The sequence below is a fragment of the Salvelinus fontinalis genome, chromosome 31 (genome assembly GCF_029448725.1).
Source record: "Salvelinus fontinalis isolate EN_2023a chromosome 31, ASM2944872v1, whole genome shotgun sequence".
In the NCBI taxonomy this organism is placed as follows: domain Eukaryota; kingdom Metazoa; phylum Chordata; class Actinopteri; order Salmoniformes; family Salmonidae; genus Salvelinus; species Salvelinus fontinalis.
In genome coordinates, this window is record NC_074695.1 from 2843150 (window position 1) to 2870405 (window position 27256).

The 27256-nt window shown below is 43.8% G+C and overlaps 1 protein-coding gene across 1 annotated transcript in view; it reads right to left on the reverse strand.

Moving 5' to 3' along the window:
- Positions 1-12245: 12245 nt before the first annotated feature.
- The window catches only part of LOC129829423 (filamin-A-like), a 313184-nt gene continuing 298173 nt past the window's right edge, over positions 12246-27256 (reverse strand). The window contains exons 45-47 of the mRNA XM_055891112.1: positions 26132-26350; positions 16721-16918; positions 12246-16410 (exon numbers count right to left, since the gene is read on the reverse strand). Coding sequence (XP_055747087.1) covers positions 16226-16410; positions 16721-16918; positions 26132-26350 — 602 coding nt within the window. The 3' untranslated portion in view covers positions 12246-16225. The remainder of the gene's footprint in view (positions 16411-16720; positions 16919-26131; positions 26351-27256) is intronic.

Below are 27256 nucleotides of genomic sequence, written 5' to 3' on the forward strand. Positions count from 1 at the left end.
CACACACACACACCTTACACACACCTTACACACACACACACCTTACACACACACACCTTACACACACACACACCTTACACACACACACATACCTTACACACACACACACCTTACACACACACACACCTTACACACACACACACCTTACACACACACACACCTTACACACACACCTTACACACCTTACACACACACACACCTTACACACACACATACCTTACACACACACACACCTTACACACACACACACACCTTACACACCTTACACACACACGCATACCGTACACTACTTGAGATCATTCCTTTAGTCACCAAAGCAACCAGACCACTCTGTGCATGGGAATGAAGGAGGGGGGTACAGGCGGGAGGAGGGGGGGGAAATACGGGCTGGATGAGGGGGGGGGGCGGGACCGGCTGGAGGGGGGGGGGGGGGGGGGGGGGGGGATACGGGCTGAATATTTCTGTTACTGAAGGGAAGTGTGTGTCTGTCCATAGTTTTTGTTAACTTATTATCAGCCCGTGTTGTACTTTACATGAATAGAAACTATATAATGTGTTATTTATTAGTAAAACGTGTTTGACCTTGTGATTGTGTCTATAGCAGCCTAGGGTAGTAATGTTTAAGTCAACTGCTTCTGAAATGGCTTATTCCCTATATAGTGCACTACTTTTAACCAGAGCCCTGTGGGTGTGGCCCTGTGGGTGTGGCCCTGTGGGTGTGGCCCTGTGGGTGTGGCCCTGTGGGTGTGGCCCTGTGGGTGTGGCCCTGTGGGTGTGGCCCTGGTAGGGTGCCATTTCAGAAGCAGACTAGGTTCCACTAGGGTTGTGTGGGTTCCACTAGGGTTGTGTGGGTTCCACTAGGGTTGTGTGGGTTCCACTAGGGTTGTGTGGGTTCCACTAGGGTTGTGTGGGTTCCACTAGGGTTGTGTGGGTTCCACTAGGGTTGTGTGGGTTCCACTAGGGTTGTGTGGGTTCCACTAGGGTTGTGTGGGTTCCACTAGGGTTGTGTGGGTTCCACTAGGGTTGTGTGGGTTCCACTAGGGTTGTGTGTCAGTTTTTAGATGTGTGCAACAGAGAGTTATTCTAGGCTTCAATGGGACGGCAGGGACACAGTGGTACCATAAAGTTACATCAATGTTACTATGAGGTTTACAATGTGACTTAACAGTTAAATGTTACTACGAGGGAAGGTTGAGGCACCCATGCGTCTGGTCAGCATGTTCTGGACACACCTCTTGACCAGACAGTCAGGTATTAGGGGTCAGAGGTCAGGGAGGTGATGACCAGAGGTTTAGATGGCCCTCTGTGTTTACTGAGAACAAAGAGGTGTTTCTGTTATTGATTGTTTTGTGGTTTATATAAGTTGGGTGTTACTGATGATTTGACTTCCTGTTGTTTGGTCCTCTATCATTCATGGAGGATTAATGTATTATAACATGTCTCCATTATATCATTCCTAGAGGATTAATGTATTATAACATGTCTCCATTATATCATTCCTAGAGGATTAATGTATTATAACATGTCTCCATTATATCATTCCTAGAGGATTAATGTATTATAACATAATGTCTCCATTATATCATTCCTAGAGGATTAATGTATTATAACATGTCTCCATTATATCATTCCTAGAGGATTAATGTATTATAACATAATGTCTCCATTATATCATTCCTAGAGGATTAATGTATTATAACATAATGTCTCCATTATATCATTCCTAGAGGATTAATGTATTATAACATGTCTCCATTATATCATTCCTAGAGGATTAATGTATTATAACATAATGTCTCCATTATATAATTCCTAGAGGATTAATGTATTATAACATAATGTCTCCATTATATCATTCCTAGAGGATTAATGTATTATAACATGTCTCCATTATATCATTCCTAGAGGATTAATGTATTATAACATGTCTCCATTATATCATTCCTAGAGGATTAATGTATTATAACATAATGTCTCCATTATATAATTCCTAGAGGATTAATGTATTATAACATAATGTCTCCATTATATCATTCCTAGAGGATTAATGTATTATAACATGTCTCCATTATATCATTCCTAGAGGATTAATGTATTATAACATGTCTCCATTATATCATTCCTAGAGGATTAATGGATCATAACATATTGTCTCCGGTTCTGTGCTACTGTTGCCGTGGTGCTTCTGTGATTTAACCCCCCCCCCCCCAGGTATGTTTTCACTCTTCAGTGTAAATAAAGACATTACCTAAACATTGCTCAGGGTGAATCCCAGTCTATATGCTGCTTAGGGCTCTATTCAATCTGCACACCTAGCTACCAGCAGTGGTGTAAAGTACTTACACAAAAAAACTTTTAAGTCATTTTACTAATCTGTACTTTACTATTTAAATTTGACAACTTTTACTTCACTACATTCCTAAAGAGAATAATGTACATTTTACTCCATTCATTTTCCCTGACATCCAAAAAGTACTTGCTACATTTTGAATGCTTAGCGGGAGAGAACTGTCAAATCCAGAACATCCCAGAACATCCCAGAACATCCCAGAACAATCCAGAACATCCCAGAACATCCCAGAACAATCCAAAACATCCCAGAACATCCCAGAACATTCCAGAACATCCCTACTGCTTCTGATCTGGAGGCTCTCCACTCACCAGACACATTGTACCATCTGGTTTCCTTAATATAACGAATTGGAAACTTTATACATTTACTTTTGATATTAAAACCAAGTACTTTTAGACTTTTACACAAAGTATTTTACTGGGTCATTTTTACTTGAGTCATTTTCAATTGCAGTGTCTTTTAACTTTTACTCAGGCATTACAATTGAGTACTTTTTCCACCACTGGCTACCAGGACCAGCAGGTGTTCAGGTGAGACCAGGGGCCTCATTTATAAAACGGACTTACGATCTATTCTGATCTTAAGTATGACTGATGCAGAAAACCACATAAGTAGTTATTATAAAACATTACTTTGACTTGGAAATGATCTTATCTCTACTCAGAGTCTAGACTTGACGTCAGTGATTGTCCTGCTGGTTATGTATGGCTATTCTTTCCCCTTGCAGTTTAACGTCAGTTTAAGGTCAGACCATTTCTTTTTTCCATCCTTCCACAGTTCTGTCTTGCTGCCCCACGTCGTTCACTGCAGCGGCGACACATTCCCAAGATACCTGTTTGGCTTTGTTTGTCAATCCACTATTTAGACCAGTGAATAATATGTGTTGCCTGTCTTCAATCTCCTCTACCATCGGCGTGATCTCGTCTTCCAAAAAGTTAGCTTTTCTCTTCTGGTCCGTGGCTGTTCCTAACTGAACCCTCATCTGTGCTAACATTCTATAAAGGGAAATGGCTGATTTAAAGGCCTGTTCAGGTGCCGTGAATTTGAGATTTATAGATCACAGGAGCGTAAGTTACAAATGGGCTTCTTAGAACCTGCGTAAGCAAGGTAATTTATGCTCAGTATCTTTTATGAATCATTTTAGGATTAATCATTTTTATGAATCGAACGTAAGCACACTGTCGGAAATGATCTGATGACACAGTTCAAGTAGAAGAACATTTCAATATTTTCACCTGGAGCTCCAGGTCAGGTTATCATCGGTTCAAAACAACTGGACCGTTGTCAAACAGTTCCATGATTAGTAAGAATTATTAGGGCAGATTTATAGGACTACTGTTTAACCCTTATTACAGGTCCATGATTAGTAAGAATTATTAGGACAGATTTATAGGACTACTGTTTAACCCCTATTACAGGTCCATGATTAGTGAGGATCAGGGTAGATTTATAGGACTACTGTTTAACCCCTATTACAGGTCCATGATTAGTAAGAATTATAAGGACAGATTTATAGGACTACTGTTTAACCCCTATTACAGCTCCATGATTAGTGAGGATCAGGGTAGATTTATAGGACTACTGTTTAACCCCTATTACAGCTCCATGATTAGTGAGGATCAGGGTAGATTTACAGGACTACTGTTTAACCCCTATTACAGGTCCATGATTAGTGAGGATCAGGGTAGATTTACAGGACTACTGTTTAACCCCTATTACAGTTCCATGATTAGTGAGGATCAGGGTAGATTTATAGGACTACTGTTCCACCACTATTACAGGTCCATGATTAGTGAGGATCAGGGTAGATTTATAGGACTACTGTTTAACCCCTATTACAGGTCCATGATTAGTGAGGATCAGGGTAGATTTACAGGACTACTGTTTAACCCCTATTACAGTTCCATGATTAGTGAGGATCAGGGTAGATTTACAGGACTACTGTTTAACCCCTATTACAGTTCCATGATTAGTGAGGATCAGGGTAGATTTATAGGACTACTGTTCCACCACTATTACAGGTCCATGATTAGTGAGGATCAGGGTAGATTTACAGGACTACTGTTTAACCCCTATTACAGGTCCATGATTAGTGAGGATCAGGGTAGATTTACAGGACTACTGTTTAACCCCTATTACAGTTCCATGATTAGTGAGGATCAGGGTAGATTTACAGGACTATTGTTCAAACCTTATTGCATATTTTTCTCACCTTCCAATATTTAATGGATTCCAAAAAAAAATCCTAACCTTAAATAATATACAAGACCAGAGTATTTTTAAATCTACCAGGAACAGGAGATGAATATGCATTTATTCTTTCTGTCATTCAGATCCACAGATGATGCGATCTCTATTGACCTCCACACTGCCCTTTCCCACCTGGAAAAATTAACACCTGTGTGAGAATGCTATTCGTTGACTACAGCTCAGCGTTCAACACCATAGTACCCTCAAAGCTCATCACTAAGCTAAGGACCCTGGGACTAAACACCTCCCTCTGCAACTGGATCCTGGACTTCCTGACGGGCCGCCCCCAGGTGGTGAGGGTAGGTAACAACACATCTCCACCCTGCTGATCCTCAACACTGGAGCTCCCCAGGGGTGCGTGCTCAGTCCCCTCCTGTACTCCGTTTTCACTCATGACTGCGTGGCCAGGCACGACTCCAACACCATCATTAAGTTTGCCAATGACACAACAGTGGTGGGCCTGATCACCGAGAACGATGAGACAGCCAATAGGGAGGAGGTCAGAGACCTGGCTGTGTGGTGTCAGGACAACAACCTCTCCATCAATGTGATCAAGACAAAGGAGATGACTGTGGACTACAGGAAAAGGAGGACTGAGCACGTCCCCATTCTCATGGACGGGGCTGTAGTGGAGCAGGTTGAGAGCTTCAAGTTCCTTGGCGTCCACATCAACAACAAGCTATCATGGTCCAAACACACCAAGACAGTCGTGAAGAGGGAACGACAAAACCTATTCCCCCTCAGGAGACTGAAAAGATTTGGCATGGGTCCTGAGATCCTCAAAAGGTTCTACAGATGCACCATGGAGAGCATCCTGACTGGTTGCATCAATGCCTGGTACGGCAACTGCTCGGCCTCCGACCGCAAGGCACTACAGAGGGTAGTGTGTACTGCCCAGTACATCACTGGGGCTAAGCTTCCTGCCATCCAGGACCTCTACACCAAGCGGTGTCAAAGGAAGGCCCTAAAAATTGTCAATGACTCCAGCCACCCTAGTCATTGACTCTATACCAGTACCCCCCGTGTATAGTCTCGCTATTGTTATTTTACTGCTGCTTTTTAGTTTCTTTTTACTTTTATATCTTATTCTTACTTTCTATCTTATTGTTGGTTAAGAGCTCATAAATAAGTACACCTGTTGTATTCAGCACATGTAACTAAAAAACGTTGATTTGATTCATAATATTCTGAACCCTTCTCTCCACATATTCTGGTGAGTATTGAGAAATGTTGAATTAAAGGTTCACCAAATTTAAAGAGATGGCTTGAGATAAACGTACTGAAAACCCTATTGAATGAAAACTCCATGAGAAAATGTGTTGGCCAGCGGAAGCATTTTCAGCTGGTGAATTACATTTATTCAGCACAAGGGACCTGCACTATGCACCTGCATAATGTATGTCTGAATATCAACTATTGAGAAGTGAGTTGTTTTTGTTTCATAATTGTCCTTCAATTTGATGAATGTATCTGATCGTAAAAAGCATCCAAGTGAGCGAAACAGCCGCTCCTCTGTCTAGGTGTAGGCCATCTATCTGATGCTGTGTGGTTAAAATGAGTATGACATTGTTGCCGTCTGTACCATTTGAAGGCAAGTGAAGCCAGTGAGCATTTTGCCTCCCTTGATAAAAAAAGTATATAATAATGGCCAATCAGCGTTGAGCTGAACTATGAATGGTCCTGGCGCACCAATAAGAAGCCAGTTTGAATTTGGCTTCACTCCAATCACATCAAGAACAATACGGCAACAACTTGCATCTCGTTGTGCTGTTTCCTCCGGTGGCTAACTATCTAATAGCTAAAATTGTTCCTTTCCTAAATTAGGATGAAGATTTGGACTTGTGGTTTTAGTTAATTATCTGTACTGACCAATGATTATAACAGTGATTCTGATCAAACCATTAATTCATACATTGTGCCCCTGACCTGAGAGGATGGAAGGTCCATATCCACATCCATAGGAGGATCCCATTATAGTAGCATATCTAGGAAAACCACAGTTCCCAAGGCTGGGCCTAATATAGTGTATAAGAGGCCATACAATAAGTTTTGTAGTTTATTTATTTCACCTTAATTTAACCAGATAGGCTAGTTGAGAACAAGTTCTCATTTACAACTGCGACCTGGTCAAGATAAAGCAAAGCATTGCGACACAAACAACAAGACAGAGTTACATATGGAATTAACAAACATACAGTCAATAATACAGTAGAAAAAAAGAAAGTCTATATACAGTGTGTGCAAATGGTGTGAGGAGGTAAGGCAATAAATAGGCCATAGTAGCGAAGTAATTACAATTTAGCAAATTAACACTGGAGTGATAGATGTGCAGATGATGATGTGCAGATGATGGTGTGTAAGTAGAGATACTGGTGTGCAAAAGAGCAGAGAAGTAAATAAAAACAATATGGGGATGAGGTAGGTGGATTGGGTGGGCTATTTACAGATGGACTATGTACAGCTGCAGCAATCGGTTAGAGTACTTCAACATGGGGGCCATTCATGCATAAAAAAACAAATAATGAAAGAAAAGCATTGCAAGTCTGAATTTTGTAAAGTCTGTGTGGGAGAGGTGGAAAGATTATTGTTATCGATCAATAATGACAAACCTCCTGGCATTGACAACTTAGATGGAAAGCTACTGAGGACGGTAGCTGACTCTATAGCCACTCCTATCTGTCATATCTTTAATCTGACTCTATAGCCACTCCTATCTGTCATATCTTTAATCTGACTCTATAGCCACTCCTATCTGTCATATCTTTAATCTGACTCTATAGCCACTCCTATCTGTCATATCTTTAATCTGAGCCTAGAAGAAAGTCTTTGTCCTCAAGAGAAACTTGTTTCAAGATGGCGCCGACAGAGAGGGCTGCCTCGTGTCTTGCTCTTAGGAAATTGTATTTCTTTACAAGCATTTCGCTACACCCGCAATAACATCTGCTAAACACGTGTATGTAACCAATACATTTTTTTAAGTAGTAATTTGAGTAGTAAAACGGCCTTTACTGGTTCTAACAGCAGACCTATCAGCCAGCTCTTGGCACACTGTTGGAAAAATTGTGTTTTACCAAATGCAATGCTATTTCTCTGTAAACAAATTAACAACAGACTTTCAGCATGCTTATAGAGAAGGGGGCACTCAATATGTACTGCACTGACACAAATGACTGATGACTGTTTGAAAGAAGATTGTGGGAGCTGTATTGTTAGATTTCTGTGCAGCCTATGACATTATTGACCTGTTGTTGAGAAAAAGTATGTCTTATGGCTTTTCAATCTCTGCCATATTTTGTGGATTCAGCACTATGTATCTAATAGAACTGAGAGTTTTCTTTAAAGGAAGCTTCCCACATATCAAATATGTGAAGTGTGGTGTACAGCAGGACAGCTCTCTAGGCCCTCTACTCTTTTCTATTTTTACCAATGACCTGCCATGCATTAAGCAAAGCATGTGTGTCCATGTAGGCTGATGATTAAATCATGTATACATCAGCAACCACAGCTAATGAAATCATTGAAACCCTTAACAAAGAGTTGCAGTTAGTTCTGGAATGGGTGGCAAGTAATAAACTGGTCCTGAACATCTCTAAATCTAAGAGCATTTGGTATGCAGAATTTGGTATGATGGGAAAGGCGGATACTTAGTCAGTTGTACAACTGAATACCTTCAACTGAAATGTGTCTTTAACCCTCTGAATCAGAGAGGTGTGGAAGAAGCAGTCAGGAGACCAAATTCCTTGTTGTTACGTTAGATTGTAAACTGTTATGGTCAAAACATATAGATTTAATGGTTGTAAAAATGGTGAGAGATCTGTCTGTCGTTTTTTTTTTTACCTTTATTTAACTAGGCAAGTGAGAACGTATTTACAATGACGGCCTAGGAACAATGGGTTAACTGCCGTGTTCAGGGGCAGAACAACAGATTCTTACCATGTCAGCTTGAGGATCCTGGCCCAACGCTCTAACCACTAGGCCACCTGCCACCCGCTGTAATAAAGAGATGCTCTGCTTTTTTGACACCCCACTCCACAAAGGAAGTCCTGCAGGCTCTGGTTTTATCTTATCTTGATTATTATCCAGTCATATGGTCAAGTGATGCTAAGAAAAACCAAGTTAAGCTGCAGTTGGCCCAGAACAGAGCAGCACGTCTTGTAATCAGAGGTCTAATATTAATACTATGCAGCCAGTCTCTCTTGGCTGAGAGTTGAGGAAAGAGGAAGTTACTTCTTCTTTTTATAAAAAAAACATTGTTGGAAATTCCAAATTGTTTGCATAGTCAACTTAAACACAGCACTGACACACACACTTACCCCACCAGACATGCCACCAGGGGTCTTTTCATAGTCCCCAGTTCCAGAACAAGTTCAAGGAAACATACCGAGCGATGAGTGCATAGAACTCCTTTCCATCTTAGCGCAAGTGAACAGCAAACCTGGTTTCAAAAAACAAATAAAGCAACACCTCACAAGGCCTCTCTCCCATGTGACCTACTGGTTGTGTGTACTGACATGTGACCTACTGGTTGTGTGTACTGACATGTGACCTACTGGTTGTATGTACTGACATGTGACCTACTGGTTGTATGTACTGACATGTGACCTACTGGTTGTATGTACTGACATGTGACCTACTGGTTGTGTGTATGTACTGACATGTGACCTACTGGTTGTGTGTACTGACATGTGACCTACTGGCTGTATGTACTGACATGTGACCTACTGGTTGTGTGTACTGACATGTGACCTACTGGTTGTGCGTGTACTGACATGTGACCTACTGGTTGTATGTACTGACATGTGACCTACTGGTTGTATGTACTGACATGTGACCTACTGGTATTGTGTACTGACATGTGACCTACTGGTTGTATGTACTGACATGTGACCTACTGGTTGTGTGTACTGACATGTGACCTACTGGTTGTGTGTACTGACATGTGACCTACTGGCTGTATGTACTGACATGTGACCTACTGATTGTATGTACTGACATGTGACCTACTGGTTTTGTGTATGTACTGACATGTGACCTACTGGTTGTGTGTACTGACATGTGACCTACTGGTTGTGTGTATGTACTGACATGTGACCTACTGGTTGTGTGTACTGACATGTGACCTACTGGTTGTGTGTACTGACATGTGACCTACTGGTTGTGTGTACTGACATGTGACCTACTGGTTGTATGTACTGACATGTGACCTACTGGTTGTGTGTACTGACATGTGACCTACTGGTTGTGTGTATGTACTGACATGTGACCTACTGGTTGTGTGTACTGACATGTGACCTACTGGTTGTATGTACTGACATGTGACCTACTGGTTGCGTGTACTGACATGTGACCTACTGGTTGTATGTACTGACATGTGACCTACTGGTTGTGTTTATGTACTGACATGTGACCTACTAACACGCTACCGTAAACTACCGCTAACCTTACCCTAAACTCCACAGGCTGCAGCTAGCAGGCTACCGCTAACTGTACCCTAGCATCGCAGACACTTTTCCTATTGCTAAAACACATGCAAGCATCCACATGCTAGTGTCATCACTGCTAATTGTCTTTGTAATGCTAGGTGTGTTCTAGTATCAGCGCTAAGTACTAATTGTCTTTGTAACTGTCACTAGAGCAGTAGGCAGATCATATTCGTTTATAGCTTCCATGTTCCCATCTTAGTTTTTGTCATTTGAAATCACTGTTTTTGTAAATGTGAATAAAATGTGAATAAAAGCTCAACTTCTTCAGTGTGACTGTTCCTGGTCAAAGCAGTGGACTATTGTCACGTTCCTGACCTGTTTTCTCTTGTTTTGTATGTGTTTAGTTGGTCAGGACGTGAGCTGGGTGGGAATTCTATGTTGTGTGTCTGGTTTGTCTGTTTCTATGTCAGCCTAGTGTGGGTTCTCAATCAGAGGCAGATGGTAGTCGTTGTCTCTGATTGAGACTCATATATAGGAGGCTTGTTTTGTGTTGGGATTTTGTGGGTGTTTGTTTCCTGTGTTCTGCACCAGATAGGACTGTCTCGACTTTCACATTTGTTGTTTTTGTATTGTTGTAAGTGTTTCACCGTTTATGTTCAATTAAACATGTTGAACACTAACCGCGCTGCATTTTGGTCCTCTCCTTCATCTCAGGAAGTAAGTCGTTACAACTATATGTTGTAGGACTGTTCCTGGTCAGAGCAGTGGACTATATGTTATAGGACTGTTCCTGGTCAAAGCAGTGGACTATATGTTATAGGACTGTTCCTGGTCAAAGCAGTGGACTATATGTTATAGGACTGTTCCTGGTCAAAGCAGTGGACTATATGTTATAGGACTGTTCCTGGTCAAAGCAGTGGACTATATGTTGTAGGACTGTTCCTGGTCAAAGCAGTGGACTATATGTTGTAGGGACTGTTCCTGGTCAAAGCAGCGGACTATATGTTGTAGGGACTGTTCCTGGTCAAAGCAGCAGACTATATGTTATAGGACTGTTCCTGGTCAAAGCAGCGGACTATATGTTATAGGACTGTTCCTGGTCAAAGCAGTGGACTATATGTTGTAGGACTGTTCCTGGTCAAAGCAGTGGACTATATGTTGTAGGACTGTTCCTGGTCAAAGCAGCGGACTATATGTTATAGGACTGTTCCTGGTCAAAGCAGTGGACTATTTGTTGTAGGGACTGTTCCTGGTCAAAGCAGTGGACTATATGTTGTAGGGACTGTTCCTGGTCAAAGCAGCGGACTATATGTTGTAGGGACTGTTCCTGGTCAAAGCAGCGGACTATATGTTGTAGGGACTGTTCCTGGTCAAAGCAGTGGACTATATGTTGTAGGACTGTTCCTGGTCAAAGCAGTGGACTATATGTTGTAGGGACTGTTCCTGGTCAAAGCAGCGGACTATATGTTGTAGGGACTGTTCCTGGTCAAAGCAGCGGACTATATGTTGTAGGGACTGTTCCTGGTCAAAGCAGTGGACTATATGTTGTAGGACTGTTCCTGGTCAAAGCAGTGGACTATATGTTGTAGGACTGTTCCTGGTCAAAGCAGTGGACTATATGTTGTAGGGACTGTTCCTGGTCAAAGCAGCGGACTATATGTTGTAGGGACTGTTCCTGGTCAAAGCAGCGGACTATATGTTATAGGACTGTTCCTGGTCAAAGCAGTGGACTATATGAGAAAATAAGGTGTCTTTTAATACTCAGACTTAGCAATTGTTGTGTTCAACACTGACACGTTACATCAAATATAATTTTTCTAACAGATGAATACAGGCTACTACTTTCTGAAGCCTTATTTATATCTGGTGTTCACATGTATCCTGTGTGTGATGTCTCTAGTGTGTGTGTGATGTCTCTAGTGTGTGTGATGTCTCTAGTGTGTGTGATGTGTATCCTGTGTGTGTGTGTGTGATGTGTATCCTGTGTGTGATGTCTCTAGTGTGTGTGTGTGTGTGTGTGATGTCTCTAGTGTGTGTGTGTGTGATGTCTCTAGTGTGTGTGTGTGTGATGGCTCTAGTGTGTGTGTGTGTGTGATGACTCTAGTGTGTGTGTGTGTGTGATGTCTCTAGTGTGTGTCTGTGTGATGTCTCTAGTGTGTGTCTGTGTGATGTCTCTAGTTTATTTGTGTGTGTTTGGAGAGAATAAAGACACATTTACCTTGACAGAAAAATACTTACACGTCTTTATTGTGTATTAAAATACTGTATGTCTTACAAACACTGTAAAGCCCTTTAACAGACAAGGTAAATTTTTGTTCAGGAAAACTGACTAACAAACCTAAAGGAGGGGTATTACTGTGTCAGTTATTATTCAATACTAGTAACATTAGTTACTACTGTGTCAGTTATTATTCAATACTAGTAACATTAGTTACTACCGTGTCAGTTATTATTCAATACTAGTAACATTAGTTACTACCGTGTCAGTTATTATTCAATACTAGTAACATTAGTTACTACCGTGTCAGTTATTATTCATTAGTTACTACCGTGTCAGTTATTATTCAATACTAGTAACATTAGTTACTACCGTGTCAGTTATTATTCAATACTAGTAACATTAGTTACTACCGTGTCAGTTATTATTCAATACTAGTAACATTAGTTACTATTGTGAGAGTTATTATTCAATACTAGTAACATTAGTTACTACCGTGTCAGGTATTATTCAATACTAGTAACATTAGTTACTACCGTGTCAGTTATTATACATTAGTTACTACCGTGTCAGTTATTATTCATTAGTTACTACCGTGTCAGTTATTATTCAATACTAGTAACAGCAGGACATCACATCGACACTACAGTTATTTATAACTGTATAATAATAGTAACATGGACATTGATACTTTGATGCTAGTCAATATGCAGTTATAACTGGGTCAGTCACTGCAGTGCTAGTTACACCTTTAAAACATTGTGGCAGCAGTGTGTGTGACGTTCTATGTTACGGGGCTGTGTTTACCTGTGTTTTACTATGTTACGGGGCTGTGTTTACCTGTGTTTTACTATGTTACGGGGCTGTGTTTACCTGTGTTTTACTATGTTACGGGGCTGTGTTTACCTGTGTTTTACTATGTTAACACATCATTACATACTAACAGTTATTAACCTAAACGTTCATTATTGGAGTGGTTAAGACAAGCTAACACCAAGCCACACCAGCAGCTAAAGAAACGTGTTAAAATTAGCATTATGAACACACTGGACTAGCATTAGGCGAATCTCTATACCAATATACTATGCTACGCTAAGCAAACCCCTATACCAACACACTATGCTAGGCTAGGCTAACACTTGCACACAGCTAATCACTGTGTGGGGAAAGGAAGGTACATGTTGCTAAGCTAGTTACAGTAATAATAGGTGCATGTTTCCCTATGACTGCTAATGATTATGATGGGGAGGGAGGACAGAGGGATGAATAGAGGAATGATGGGGAGGGAGGACAGAGGGATGAATAGAGGAATGATGGGGAGGGAGGACAGAGGGATGATGGGGAGGGAGGACAGAGGGATGAATAGAGGAATGATGGGGAGGGAGGACAGAGGGATGAATAGAGGAATGATGGGGAGGGAGGACAGAGGGATGATGGGGAGGGAGGACAGAGGGATGAATAGAGGAATGATGGGGAGGGAGGACAGAGGGATGAATAGAGGAATGATGGGGAGGGAGGACAGAGGGATGAATAGAGGAATGATGGGGAGGGAGGACAGAGGGATGATGGGGAGGGAGGACAGAGGGATGATGGGGAGGGAGGACAGAGGGATGAATAGAGGAATGATGGGGAGGGAGGACAGAGGGATGAATAGAGGAATGATGGGGAGGGAGGACAGAGGAATGATGGGGAGGGAGGACAGAGGGATGAAGAGAGGAATGATGGGGAGGGAGGACAGAGGGATGATGGGGAGGGAGGACAGAGGGATGATGGGGAGGGAGGACAGAGGGATGATGGGGAGGGAGGACAGAGGAATGAATAGAGGAATGATGGGGAGGGAGGACAGAGGGATGATGGGGAGGGAGGACAGAGGGATGAATAGAGGAATGATGGGGAGGGAGGACAGAGGGATGATGGGGAGGGAGGACAGAGGGATGAATAGAGGAATGATGGGGAGGGAGGACAGAGGGATGAATAGAGGAATGATGGGGAGGGAGGACAGAGGAATGATGGGGAGGGAGGACAGAGGGATGAAGAGAGGAATGATGGGAGGGAGGACAGAGGGATGAATAGAGGAATGATGGGGAGGGAGGACAGAGGGATGAATAGAGGAATGATGGGGAGGGAGGACAGAGGAATGAATAGAGGAATGATGGGGAGGGAGGACAGAGGAATGAATAGAGGAATGATGGGGAGGGAGGACAGAGGGATGAATAGAGGAATGATGGGGAGGGAGGACAGAGGAATGATGGGGAGGGAGGACAGAGGGATGATGGGGAGGGAGGACAGAGGGATGATGGGGAGGGAGGACAGAGGGATGATGGGGAGGGAGGACAGAGGGATGAATAGAGGAATGATGGGGAGGGAGGACAGAGGAATGATGGGGAGGGAGGACAGAGGGATGATGGGGAGGGAGGACAGAGGGATGATGGGGAGGGAGGACAGAGGGATGATGGGGAGGGAGGACAGAGGGATGATGGGGAGGGAGGACAGAGGGATGAATAGAGGAATGATGGGGAGGGAGGACAGAGGGATGAATAGAGGAATATTCATTTTATGCATTATTGTTTGGTTTGGGTTATGGTGTATGTGTATGGAAGGTTGTAATCGCTGATTGGTTAGACAGTGACTTGGGACACTCTGATTGGTTAGACAGTGACTTGGGACACTCTGATTGGTTAGACAGTGACTTGGGACACTCTGATTGGTTAGACAGTGACTTGGGACACCCCTGATTGGTTAGACAGTGACTTGGGACACTCTGATTGGTTAGACAGTGACTTGGGACACTCTGATTGGTTAGACAGTGACTTGGGACACTCTGATTGGTTAGACAGTGACTTGGGACACTCTGATTGGTTAGACAGTGACTTGGGACACTCTGATTGGTTAGACAGTGGTATGGTTAAATCTGACTGGAGTCGGTAACCTTCGGCACGCCTGTGAGTGTTTAGTCTTTTATGTCCAACAATAAAACATTTAAATAACATTTATTTATTGTCAGAAAACTTTAAAACAAAATAACCGGGCCGCCTTTTGGGGAACCCTGGTCTAAACAGTGATGTGGTAGAATCTGATTGGTCTAGACAGTGATGTGGTAGATTCTGATTGGTCTAGACAGTGATGTGGTAGAATCTGATTGGTCTAGACAGTGATGTGGTAGAATCTGATTGGTCTAGACAATGATGTGGTAGAATCTGATTGGTCTAAACAGTGATGTGGTAGAATCTGATTGGTCTAGACAATGATATGGTAGAATCTGATTGGTCTAGACAATGATGTGGTAGAATCTGATTGGTCTAGACAATGATGTGGTAGAATCTGATTGGTCTAAACAGTGATGTGGTAAAATCTGATTGGTCTAGACAATGATATGGTAGAATCTGATTGGTCTAAACAATGATGTGGTAGAATCTGATTGGTCTAGACAATGATATGGTAGAATCTGATTGGTCTAGACAATGATATGGTAGAATCTGATTGGTCTAGACAATGATATGGTAGAATCTGATTGGTCTAAACAATGATGTGGTTGAATCTGATTGGTCAAGACAATGATATGGTAGAATCTGATTGGTCTAGACAATGATATGGTAGAATCTGATTGGTCTAGACAGTGATGTGGTAGAATCTGATTGGTCTAGACAGTGTTGTGGTAGAATCTGATTGGTCTAGACAGTGATGTGGTAGAATCTGATTGGTCTAGACAGTGATGTGGTAGAATCTGATTGGTCTAGACAGTGATGTGGTAGAATCTGATTGGTCTAGACAGTGCTGTGGTAGAATCTGATTGGTCTAGACAGTGATGTGGTTGAATCTGATTGGTCTAGACAGTGATGTGGTAGAATCTGATTGGTCTAGACAGTGATGTGGTAGAATCTGATTGGTCTAGACAGTGATGTGGTAGAATCTGATTGGTCTAGACAGTGATGTGGTAGAATCTGATTGGTCTAGACAGTGATGTGGTAGAATCTGATTGGTCTAGACAGTGATGTGGTAGGGGCTGCCAGGGATGTGTTGTTCTCCCCACTTCACTACCAGGATGTACTCTCCCTTCTCCTTGAGCTGGTAGCTGATGTTATAGACACGGTTCCCAAGATGCTTCACCAGAACCTCCTCACAGGGAACCCTGGGCCCGTCCACACCCACCAACAGCATGTTACGACCTGGAGGGAGGACAGTGTTAATACACACACACTGACCGTAACCCTGGGCCCATCAACACTCACCAAGAGATGAATAGAAAAGAATACATCATGTTTATTTCTCCATTTGCATTGCTCAAAGACACAACAGCAGTAGATAGAGTTAGTAGGACACAACGTCCTGAGATATTGATCATCGCAGCGCTACGGTTGCCAGCTGACATCCCACCAGATTTATCTCGTCTTCCCTGTGATTGAAACTGGCAACACTCCATTTATTAACCTTTAACGCAGGGTAGAATACTCACAACAACAGAGACCAATCACACACCTGCTTTGCTGCAGTCCACGCTGAAGATGTTCTTCTGGTCGATGAAACCCTTTGATAGACCGAGCCCCTCGGCTGTCACACAGCTGGCGTCCGATTGGCTGGGAGCTCCCTGGTGGGAGTAGCTGACCTGGCGAGTCACGGCATCGACCATGACGCTGGACGTCTCGTGGTTGCTATGGCTACTGACCAGCTTGGAGCCTGGAGGAGAGGCAAACAGGGAGAGAGTGGGAGAGAGAGAGAGAGAGAGAGAGGTTAGAGGGAGAGAGAGAGAGAGAGAGAGAGAGAGAGAGAGAGAGAGAGAGAGAGAGAGAGAGAGAGAGAGAGAGAGAGAGGGGTTAGAGAGAGAGAGAGGTTAGAGGGAGAGAGAGAGAGCGAGAGAGAGGGAGAGAGAGAGAGAGAGAGAGAGAGAGAGAGGGAGAGAGGGAGAGGGAGAGGGAGAGGGAGAGAGAGAGAGAGAGAGAGAGAGAGAGAGAGAGAGAGAGAGAGAGAGAGAGAGAGAGAGAGAGAGAGAGAAAGAGGTTAGAGAGAGAGAGAGAGAGGGGGGATTAGAGCGAGATTAGAGAGAGAGAGGTTAGAGAGAGAGAGAAGAGAGGTCATGATCAGATGAGCTCCTGCATTTTTCAGCATTTTCTTTAAAAAATATAGATTTAGAGTTAGTTAAACTTGGATTTTTTGTCAGGAACACATACAGGATGCTACCCTCTACAACATAACCCTAAATTCAAATCAAAACTCAAAACCTACATCCTGATTTTGGACGGAATTACGGAATCACCTGAAAGATTCACAAATACCAAGGATTATTACACAGCAAATTCTCTGGAAAACAACAGAAACCTGAAAACACCACCCAACCTGGAACTGAGTGAGTAATGTTTAGTCTGAAACTATATTCTATTGCCAAAAGCCAAGAAGAAAAATACATGACATTACTTTATAAGCATTGAATGAAACATAATTGCCAAGCTTGATACAGCTTCAACTAGCACTGACGTGTCAAGTGAGAGGTGTCAAAGACCATTAGCCCAACAATGGCAGGAGAGTCGAATAGTCTACCCCAAACAAAGGGAGAGGCCTTAGAAGCTGCCTCCCGCTGTTCAGAGGTAATTAAAATACTGTACCCTGTTAGTGTGAAGAATGACAAGGCAAGAAAAGAGCACAAAATGAAGCTCCTTATGGAAAATCAAGAGACACTTTTTGCTGACTATTACAAAAATGGGAACATCAGCAACCTCATCTTCCACACAGACCATCCACTGGCGTGGCACAGTGCTATATTAACCAGACCATCCCCTGGCATGGCACAGTGCTATATTAACCAGACCATCCCCTGGCATGACACAGTGCTATATTAACCAGACCATCCCCTGGCATGACACAGTGCTATATTAACCAGACCATCCCCTGGCATGACACAGTGCTATATTAACCAGACCATCCCCTGGCATGACACAGTGCTATATTAACCAGACCATCCCCTGGCATGACACAGTGCTATATTAACCAGACCATCCCCTGGCATGACACAGTGCTATATTAACCAGACCATCCCCTGGCATGGCACAGTGCTATATTAACCAGACCATCCCCTGGCATGGCACAGTGCTATATTAACCAGACCATCCCCTGGCATGGCACAGTGCTATATTAACCAGACCATCCCCTGGCATGACACAGTGCTATATTAACCAGACCATCCCCTGGCATGACACAGTGCTATATTAACCAGACCATCCCCTGGCATGACACAGTGCTATATTAACCAGACCATCCCCTGGCATGGCACAGTGCTATATTAACCAGACCATCCCCTGGCATGACACAGTGCTATATTAACCAGACCATCCCCTGGCATGACACAGTGCTATATTAACCAGACCATCCCCTGGAATGGCACAGTACTATATTAACCAGACCATCCCCTGGCATGACACAGTGCTATATTAACCAGACCATCCCCTGGCATGGCACAGTGCTATATTAGCACACTACCCCTCTGTTAAGAGAGGGGGGGGTAAACGAGGGGTGGAAACTCAGGATTCTTGACAACGAGGACGAGGAGTCAGCTAATATAAATCTTTATAAGTCTGGAACAGTATTGGTACAGGGCAACCCCAAACAGTTTCAGCTGGACTTTCACCTAATCAAAGAATTAGCCCAGCAGGAGAAGCTCTCCCTTGATAAAGATACCCCCACCCCAAGCGGGTCAGACCAGACCTCTTCACCAGGACCCACAGACGAGCAACCCTCAGCAGACAGTCAACCTCCCAGCACAGAGTACTTCCCCCTCATTGAAATGAAGGATAAATTCACCCAGCTGGAGGTAAAGCAGGTGGAGCTGGTACAGCAGGTGATTACACTCCAGTCAGCACAGACCCAGACAACAGTCCAGCTCAACAACACCCCCTTAACCAGACCTGGAGAGCTGGAGGTGGAGAGAGACATATCTGCACTCTGGACAGTGGTGAGACAACTTCAACAGGAGAAAGAGCAGAAGCAGGAGCAGAACAGAGCACTAGAGGAGAGGATCAGACTGCTGGAGGAGAGGGAGAGGGGGATGGAGGAGAGGATCAGACTGCTGGAGGAGAGGTGGAGGGGGATGGCATGTGACAGAGAACAACCCACTAGGGATTTCCAACATGGAAGTCACACATACGCCCAGGTAGTGAGCGGGCAAACAGGCCCAACCCCCACTCTTACACTCGCCCAAGCCAACGGCATGTACCAGATGCTCAGCAGGCTCTGCTCACACTTACTGGCCTGAGGCCAAACCACAGCTCAGACACAAGAGGTATGTGGCAGGGTCTACAGTCTATCACGGATTACAAAAAGAAAATCAGCCCCGTCGCGGACCAGGATGTCTTGCTCCCAGACAGGCTAAATACCTTTTTTGCCCGCTTTGAGGACAATACAGTGCCACTGACACGGCCCGCTACCAAAACCTGCGGGCTCTCCTTCACTGCAGCCGAGGTGAGTAAAACATTTAAACGTGTTAACCCTCGCAAGGCTGCAGGCCCAGACGGCATTCCCAGCCGCGTCCTCAGAGCATGCGCAGACCAGCTGGCTGGTGTGTTTACGGACATATTCAATCAATCCTTATCCCAGTCTGCTGTTCCCACATGCTTCAAGAGGGCCACCATTGTTCCTGTTCCCAAGAAAGCTAAGGTAACTGAGCTAAACGACTACCGCCCCGTAGCACTCACTTCCGTCATCATGAAGTGCTTTGAGAGACTAGTCAAGGACCATATCACCTCCACCCTACCGGACACCATAGACCCACTCCAATTTGCTTACCGACCCAATAGATCCATGGATGACACAATCACCATCACACTGCACACTGCCCTAACCCATCTGGACAAGAGGAAAACCTATGTGAGAATGCTGTTCATCGACTACAGCTCAGCATTCAACACCATAGTACCCTCCAAGCTCATCATTAAGCTTCAGGTCCTGGGTCTCGACCCCGCCCTGTGCAACTGGGTCCTGGACTTCCTGACGGGCCGCCCCCAGGTGGTGAGGGTAGGTAACAACATCTCCACCCCGCTGATCCTCCTCATCTCCACCCCCCCCCCCCCCCCCCCCCACCCCCCCCCCCCCAGACAAGGGTGCGTTCTGAGCCCTCTCCTGTACTCCCTGTTCACCCACGACTGGCCATGCACGTCTCCAACTCAATCATCAAGTTTGCGGACGACACTACAGTAGTAGGCTTGATTACCAACAACGACGAGACAACCTACAGGGAGTCGGTGAGGGCTCTCGGGGTGTGGTGTCAGGAAAATAACCTCACACTCAACGTCAACAAAACAAAGGAGATGATTGTGGACTTCAGGAAACAGCAGAGGGAGCACCCCCCTATCCACATCGACGGGTCAGTAGTGGAGAAGGTGGAAAGTTTTAAGTTCCTCGGTGTACACATCACGGACAAACTGAATTGGTCCACCCACACAGACAGCGTGGTGAAGAAGGCGCAGCAGCGCCTCTTCAACCTCAGGAGGCTGAAGAAATTCGGCTTGTCACCAAAAGCACTCACAAACTTCTACAGATGCACAATCGAGAGCATCCTGTCGGGCTGTATCACCGCCTGGTACGGCAACTGCTCCGCACACAACCGTAAGGCTCTCCAGAGGGTAGTGAGGTCTGCAGAACGCATCACCGGGGGCAAACTACCTGCCCTCCAGGACACCTACAACACCCGATGTCACAGGAAGGCCATAAAGATCATCAAGGACAACAACCACCCAAGCCACTGCCTGTTCACCCCGCTATCATCCAGAAGGCGAGGTCAGTACAGGTGTATCCAAGCAGGGACCGAGAGACTGAAAAACAGCTTCTATCTCAAGGCCATCAGACTGTTAAACAGCCACCACTAACATTTAGTGGCCGCTGCCAACATACTGACTCAACTCCAGCCACTTTAAAAATGGGAATTGATGGAAATTATGTAAAAATGTACCACCAGCCACTTTAAACAATGCCACCTAATATAATGTTTACATACCCCACATTACACATCTCTTATGTATATGTATATACTGTACTCTATATCATCTACTGCATCTTGCCACCTTATGTAATACATGTATCACTAGCCACTTTAAACTATGCCACTTTATGTTTACATACCCTACAGTACTCATCTCATAGGTATATACCGTACTCTATACCATCTACTGCATCTTGCCTATGCCGTTCTGTACCATCACTCATTCATATATCTTTATGTACATATTCTTTATCCCTTTACACTTGCGTGTATAAGGTAGTAGTTGTGGAATTGTTAGGTTAGATTACTTGTTGTTATTACTGCATTGTCGGAACTAGAAGCACAAGCATTTCGCTACACTCGCATTAACATCTGTTAACCATGTGTATGTGACTAATAAAATTTGATTTGATTTGATTTTGACCAACAACATTGGACACTTTATGGAACAAAAAGCCTTCACTATATCATCCTGGAATATCCAAGGCCTGAGGTCATCTGCCTTTGGCCTAAAGAGCAAGAACCCGGACTTCACCAAAGAAATCGGTACTGCAGACATTGTCATCCTGCAAGAAACCTGGTATAGAGGAGACGGACTCACTGGTTGCCCTCTAGGTTACAGAGAGCTGGTAGTCCCATCCACCAAACTACCAGGTGTGAAACAGGGAAGGGACTCAGGGGGAATGCTAATTTGGTATAGAGCAGACCTGACTCACTCCATTAAATTAGTCAAAACAGGAACATTTTACATTTGGCTAGAAATTCAAAAGGAAATTATCTTAACAGAGAAAAATGTCCTCCTGTGTGCTACCTATATCCCCCCACTAGAATCCCCACACTTTAATGAAGACAGCTTCTCCATCCTGGAGGGGGAAATCAATCATTTCCAGGCCCAGGGACATGTATTAGTCTGTGGCGACCTAAATGCCAGAACTGGACACGAACCTGACACCCTCAGCACACAGGGGGGCAAACACCTGCCTGCAGGTGACAGCATTCCCTCCCCCATATGCCCCCCTAGGCATAACTATGACAACATAACCAACAAAAACGGGTCACAACTCCTGCAGCTCTGTCGCACGCTGGGTATGTACATAGTCAATGGTAGGCTTCGAGGGGACTCCTATGGTAGGTACACCTATAGCTCATCTCTTGGCAGTAGCACTGTAGACTACTTTATCACTGACCTCAACCCAGAGTCTCTCAGAGCGTTCACAGTCAGCCCACTGACACCCCTATCAGATCACAGCAAAATTACAGTCTACTTGAACAGAGCAATACTCAATCATGAGGCATCAAAGCCAAAGGAACTGAGTAACATTAAGAAATGCTTTAGATGGAAGGAATGCAGTTTGGAAACCTACCAAAAAACAATTAGGCAACAGCAAATTCAATCCCTTTTAGACAACTTCCTGGGTAAAACGTTCCACTGCAATAGTGAAGGTGTAAACTTGGCAGTAGAAAATCTTAACAGTATATTTGACCTCTCAGCTTCCCTATCAAATCTAAAAATCTCAAATAGAAAACCGAAGAAAATGAACAACAATGACAAATGGTTTGATGAAGAATGCAAAAATCTAAGAAATAAATTGAGAAACCTGTCTTACCAAAAACATAGAGACCCGGAAAACCTGAGTCTACGCCTTCACTGTGGTGAATCACTAAAACAATACAGAAATACACTACGGAAAAAGAAGGAACAGCATGTCAGAAATCAGCTCAATGTAATTGAAGAATCCAGAGACTCCAACCAATTCTGGGAAAATTGGAAAACACTAAACAAACAACAACACGAAGAATTATCTATCCAAAATGGAGATGTGTGGATAAACCACTTCTCCAATCTTTTTGGCTCTATAACAAAGAATAAAGAGCAAAAACATATACATGATCAAATACAAATCTTAGAATCAACTATTAAAGACTACCAGAACCCACTGGATTCTCCAATTACCTTGAATGAACTACAGGACAAAATACAAACCCTCCAACCCAAAAAGGCCTGTGGTGTTGATGGTATCCTTAATGAAATGATCAAATATACAGACAACAAATTCCAATTGGCTATACTAAAACTCTTTAACATCGTCCTTAGCTCTGGCATCTTCCCCAATATTTGGAACCAAGGACTGATCACCCCAATCCACAAAAGTGGAGACAAATTTGACCCCAATAACTACCGTGGAATATGCGTCAACAGTAACCTTGGTAAAATACTCTGCATTATCATTAACAGCAGACTCGTACATTTCCTCAATGAACACAATGTACTGAGCAAATGTCAAATTGGCTTTTTACCAAATTACCGTACAACAGACCATGTATTCACCCTACACACCCTAATTGACAACCAAACAAACCAAAACAAAGGCAAAGTATTCTCATGCTTTGTTGATTTCAAAAAAGCCTTCGACTCAATTTGGCATGAGGGTCTGCTATACAAATTGATGGAAAGTGGTGTTGGGGGTAAAACATACGACATTATAAAATCCATGTACACAAACAACAAGTGTGCGGTTAAAATTGGCAAAAAATACACACATTTCTTCCCACAGGGTCGTGGGGTGAGACAGGGATGCAGCTTAAGCCCCACCCTCTTCAACATATATATCAACGAATTGGCGCGGGCACTAGAACAGTCTGCAGCACCCGGTCTCACCCTACTAGAATCCGAAGTCAAATGTCTACTGTTTGCTGATGATCTGGTACTTCTGTCACCAACCAAGGAGGGACTACAGCAGCACCTAGATCTTCTGCACAGATTCTGTCAGACCTGGGCCCTGACAGTAAATCTCAGTAAGACCAAAATAATGGTGTTCCAAAAAAGGTCCAGTCGCCAGGACCACAATTTCCATCTAGACACCGTTGCCCTAGAGCACACAAAAAACTATACATACCTCGGCCTAAACATCAGCACCACAGGTAACTTCCACAAAGCTGTGAACGATCTGAGAGACAATGCAAGAAGGGCCTTCTATGCCATCAAAAGGAACATAAATTTCAACATACCAATTAGGATCTGGCTAAAAATACTTGAATCAGTCATAGAGCCCATTGCCCTTTATGGTTGTGAGGTCTGGGGTCCGCTCACCAACCAAGATTTCACAAAATGGGGCAAACACCAAATTGAGACTCTGCATGCAGAATTCTGCAAAAATATCCTCCGTGTACAACGTAGAACACCAAGTAATGCATGCAGAGCAGAATTAGGCCGATACCCACTAATTATCAAAATCCAGAAAAGAGCTGTTAAATTCTACAACCACCTAAAAGGAAGCGATTCCCAAACCTTCCATAACAAAGCCATCACCTACAGAGAGATGAACCTGGAGAAGAGCCCCCTAAGCAAGCTGGTCCTAGGGCTCTGTTCACAAACACAAACACACCCCACAAAGCCCCAGGACAACAGCACAATTAGACCCAACCAAATCATGAGAAAACAAAAAGATAATTACTTGACACATTGGAAAGAATTAACAAAAAAACAGAGCAAACTAGAATGCTATTTGGCCCTAAACAGAGAGTACACAGTGGCAGAATACCTGACCACTGTGACTGACCCAAACTTAAGGAAAGCTTTGACTATGTACAGACTCAGTGAGCATAGCCTTGCTATTGAGAAAGGCCGCCGTAGGCAGACCTGGCTCTCAAGAGAAGACAGGCTATGTGCACACTGCCCACAAAATGAGGTGGAAACCGAGCTGCACTTCCTAACCTCCTGCCCAATGTATGACCATATTAGAGACACATATTTCCCTCAGATCACACAGATCCACAAAGAATTAGAAAACAAATCCAATTTTGATAAACTCCCATATCTACTGGGTGAAATACCACAGAGTAACATCACAGCAGCAAGATTTGTGACCTGTTGTCACAAGAAAAGGGCAACCAGTGAAAAACAAACACCATTGTAAATACAACCCATATTTATGCTTATTTATTTTAACTTGTGTGCTTTAACCATTTGTACATTGTTACAACACTGTATATATTTAATATGACACTCGTAATGTCTTTATTGTTTTGAAACTTCTGTATGTGTAATGTTTACTGTTAATTTGTTTTGTTTGTTTCACTTTTGTGTATTGTCTACCTCATTTGCTTTGGCAATGTTAACACATGTTTCCCATGCCAATAAAGCCCCTTGAATTGAATTGAATTGAATTGAGAGGGGGGGGTTAGAGAGAGGTTAGAGAGAGAGGGGGGGGTTAGAGAGAGAGAGAGAGAGAGGGGAGTTAGAGAGAGAGAGGTTAGAGAGAGAGGGGGGGAGGGGTAGAGAGAGAGAGGGGGAGGGGTAGAGAGAGAGAGGTTAGATAGAGAGAGAGGGGGGGGGTTAGAGAGAGAGAGGGGGGGTTAGAGAGAGAGAGGTTAGAGAGAGAGAGAGGGGGGGGTTAGAGAGAGAGAGAGGGGAGGTTAGAGAGAGAGAGGGGGGGTTAGAGAGAGAGAGGGGGGTTAGAGAGTGAAAGAGGGAGAGAGAGAGAGAGGGGGGTTAGAGAGAGAGAGAGAGAGGGGGGGGTTAGAGGGAGGGGTTAGAGAGAGAGAGGGGGGTTAGAGGGAGGGGTTAGAGAGAGAGAGAGAGAGAGAGAGAGGGGGGTTAGAGGGAGAGAGGGGGGTTAGAGAGAGAGAGGGGGGTTAGAGAGTGAAAGAGGGAGAGAGAGAGAGAGGGAGGGGTTAGAGAGAGAAGAGAGAGAGGGGTTAGAGAGAGGGGTTAGAGAGAGGGGTTAGAGAGACAGGGGTTAGAGAGAGAGAGAGAGGGGTTAGATAGAGAAGGGTTAGAGAGAGAGGGGTTAGAGAGAAGGGTTAGATAGAGAGAGGGGTTAGAGAGAGAGAGGGGTTAGAGAGAGGGGTTAGATAGAGAGGGGTTAGAGAGGGAGAGAGAGGGGGGTATATGTGCGTATCTGTCCACTGTCCAGGTCCCTCACCAGTGATCTTGGCCTTGAAGGGGGATCCTACGATGTGGTAAGGTCCTCCGTATCTGATGGAGATCAAGTAGTTTCCTGGAGCCATGGGGGCGTAGGTCACCTTGTAACCCTCCGGACACTCAACACAGTCCATCTTCACCTTGGAGGGGCCGTCGATGGTCACCGCCAGTGCCCCGGGGCCCGCCTTACTGGTGTTGACCACGAACTCACAGGCTGTACCTACAGAGAGAGGGTAGAAGGGCAGAGATATGTTTTACATTCTAGTTTGGTCATTTAGCAGACACAGTTATTCAGAAGAAACTTTCAGTCAGTGGATTCCACCATATAATCAGGGACGGAACTAAAAATGAATTTCTTCCTGGTACGGGACCTCCTGCTGAACAACCACTTCAAAGGGCTCCTTTACTACCCTAGATCATAGTTCACGCACGTTCATCCGCTCGCAACATATTTCCGGCCTTCAAACAGTGAATGGAAAGACATCTGCCACATAAAACAACTAAAAGTGTAATGATATTTGCAGATTGATAGAATTTACGCTGCTGTCCCCGTGCGTCTAGTGCCGGGACAATGTCAGTGTTCAACCATTATTTATTTTGCCAAGATGCAGTACTGCATTACTTTCACATATCATAGACATGGGAAGTACTGCTTTACTTTCACATATCATAGACATGGGAAGTACTGCTTTACTTTCACATATCATAGACATGGGAAGTACTGCTTTACTTTCACATATCATAGACATGGGAAGTACTGCTTTACTTTCACATATCATAGACATGGGATGTAAAACTGTTCCTCAATAAAGCAGCTATCAGCTATATCACTGCTAGTGTGAAAAGAGATTCAATCAGAAAGTATTCAGACCCCTTTTTTCATATTCTATTCTATTACAGCCTCATCAATCTACACACAATACCCTATCATGACAAAGTTAAAACTGTTTATTAGAAATGTTTGCTAATTTATTTTTAAAAAATCTACAAATATAAAAAGTAATTTACATAAGTATTCAGACCTTTTACTCAGTACTTTGTTGAAGCATCTTAGGCAGCGATTACAGCCTCCAGTCTTCTTGGGTATGACGCTACAAGCTTGGCACACCTGTATTTGGGGAGTTTC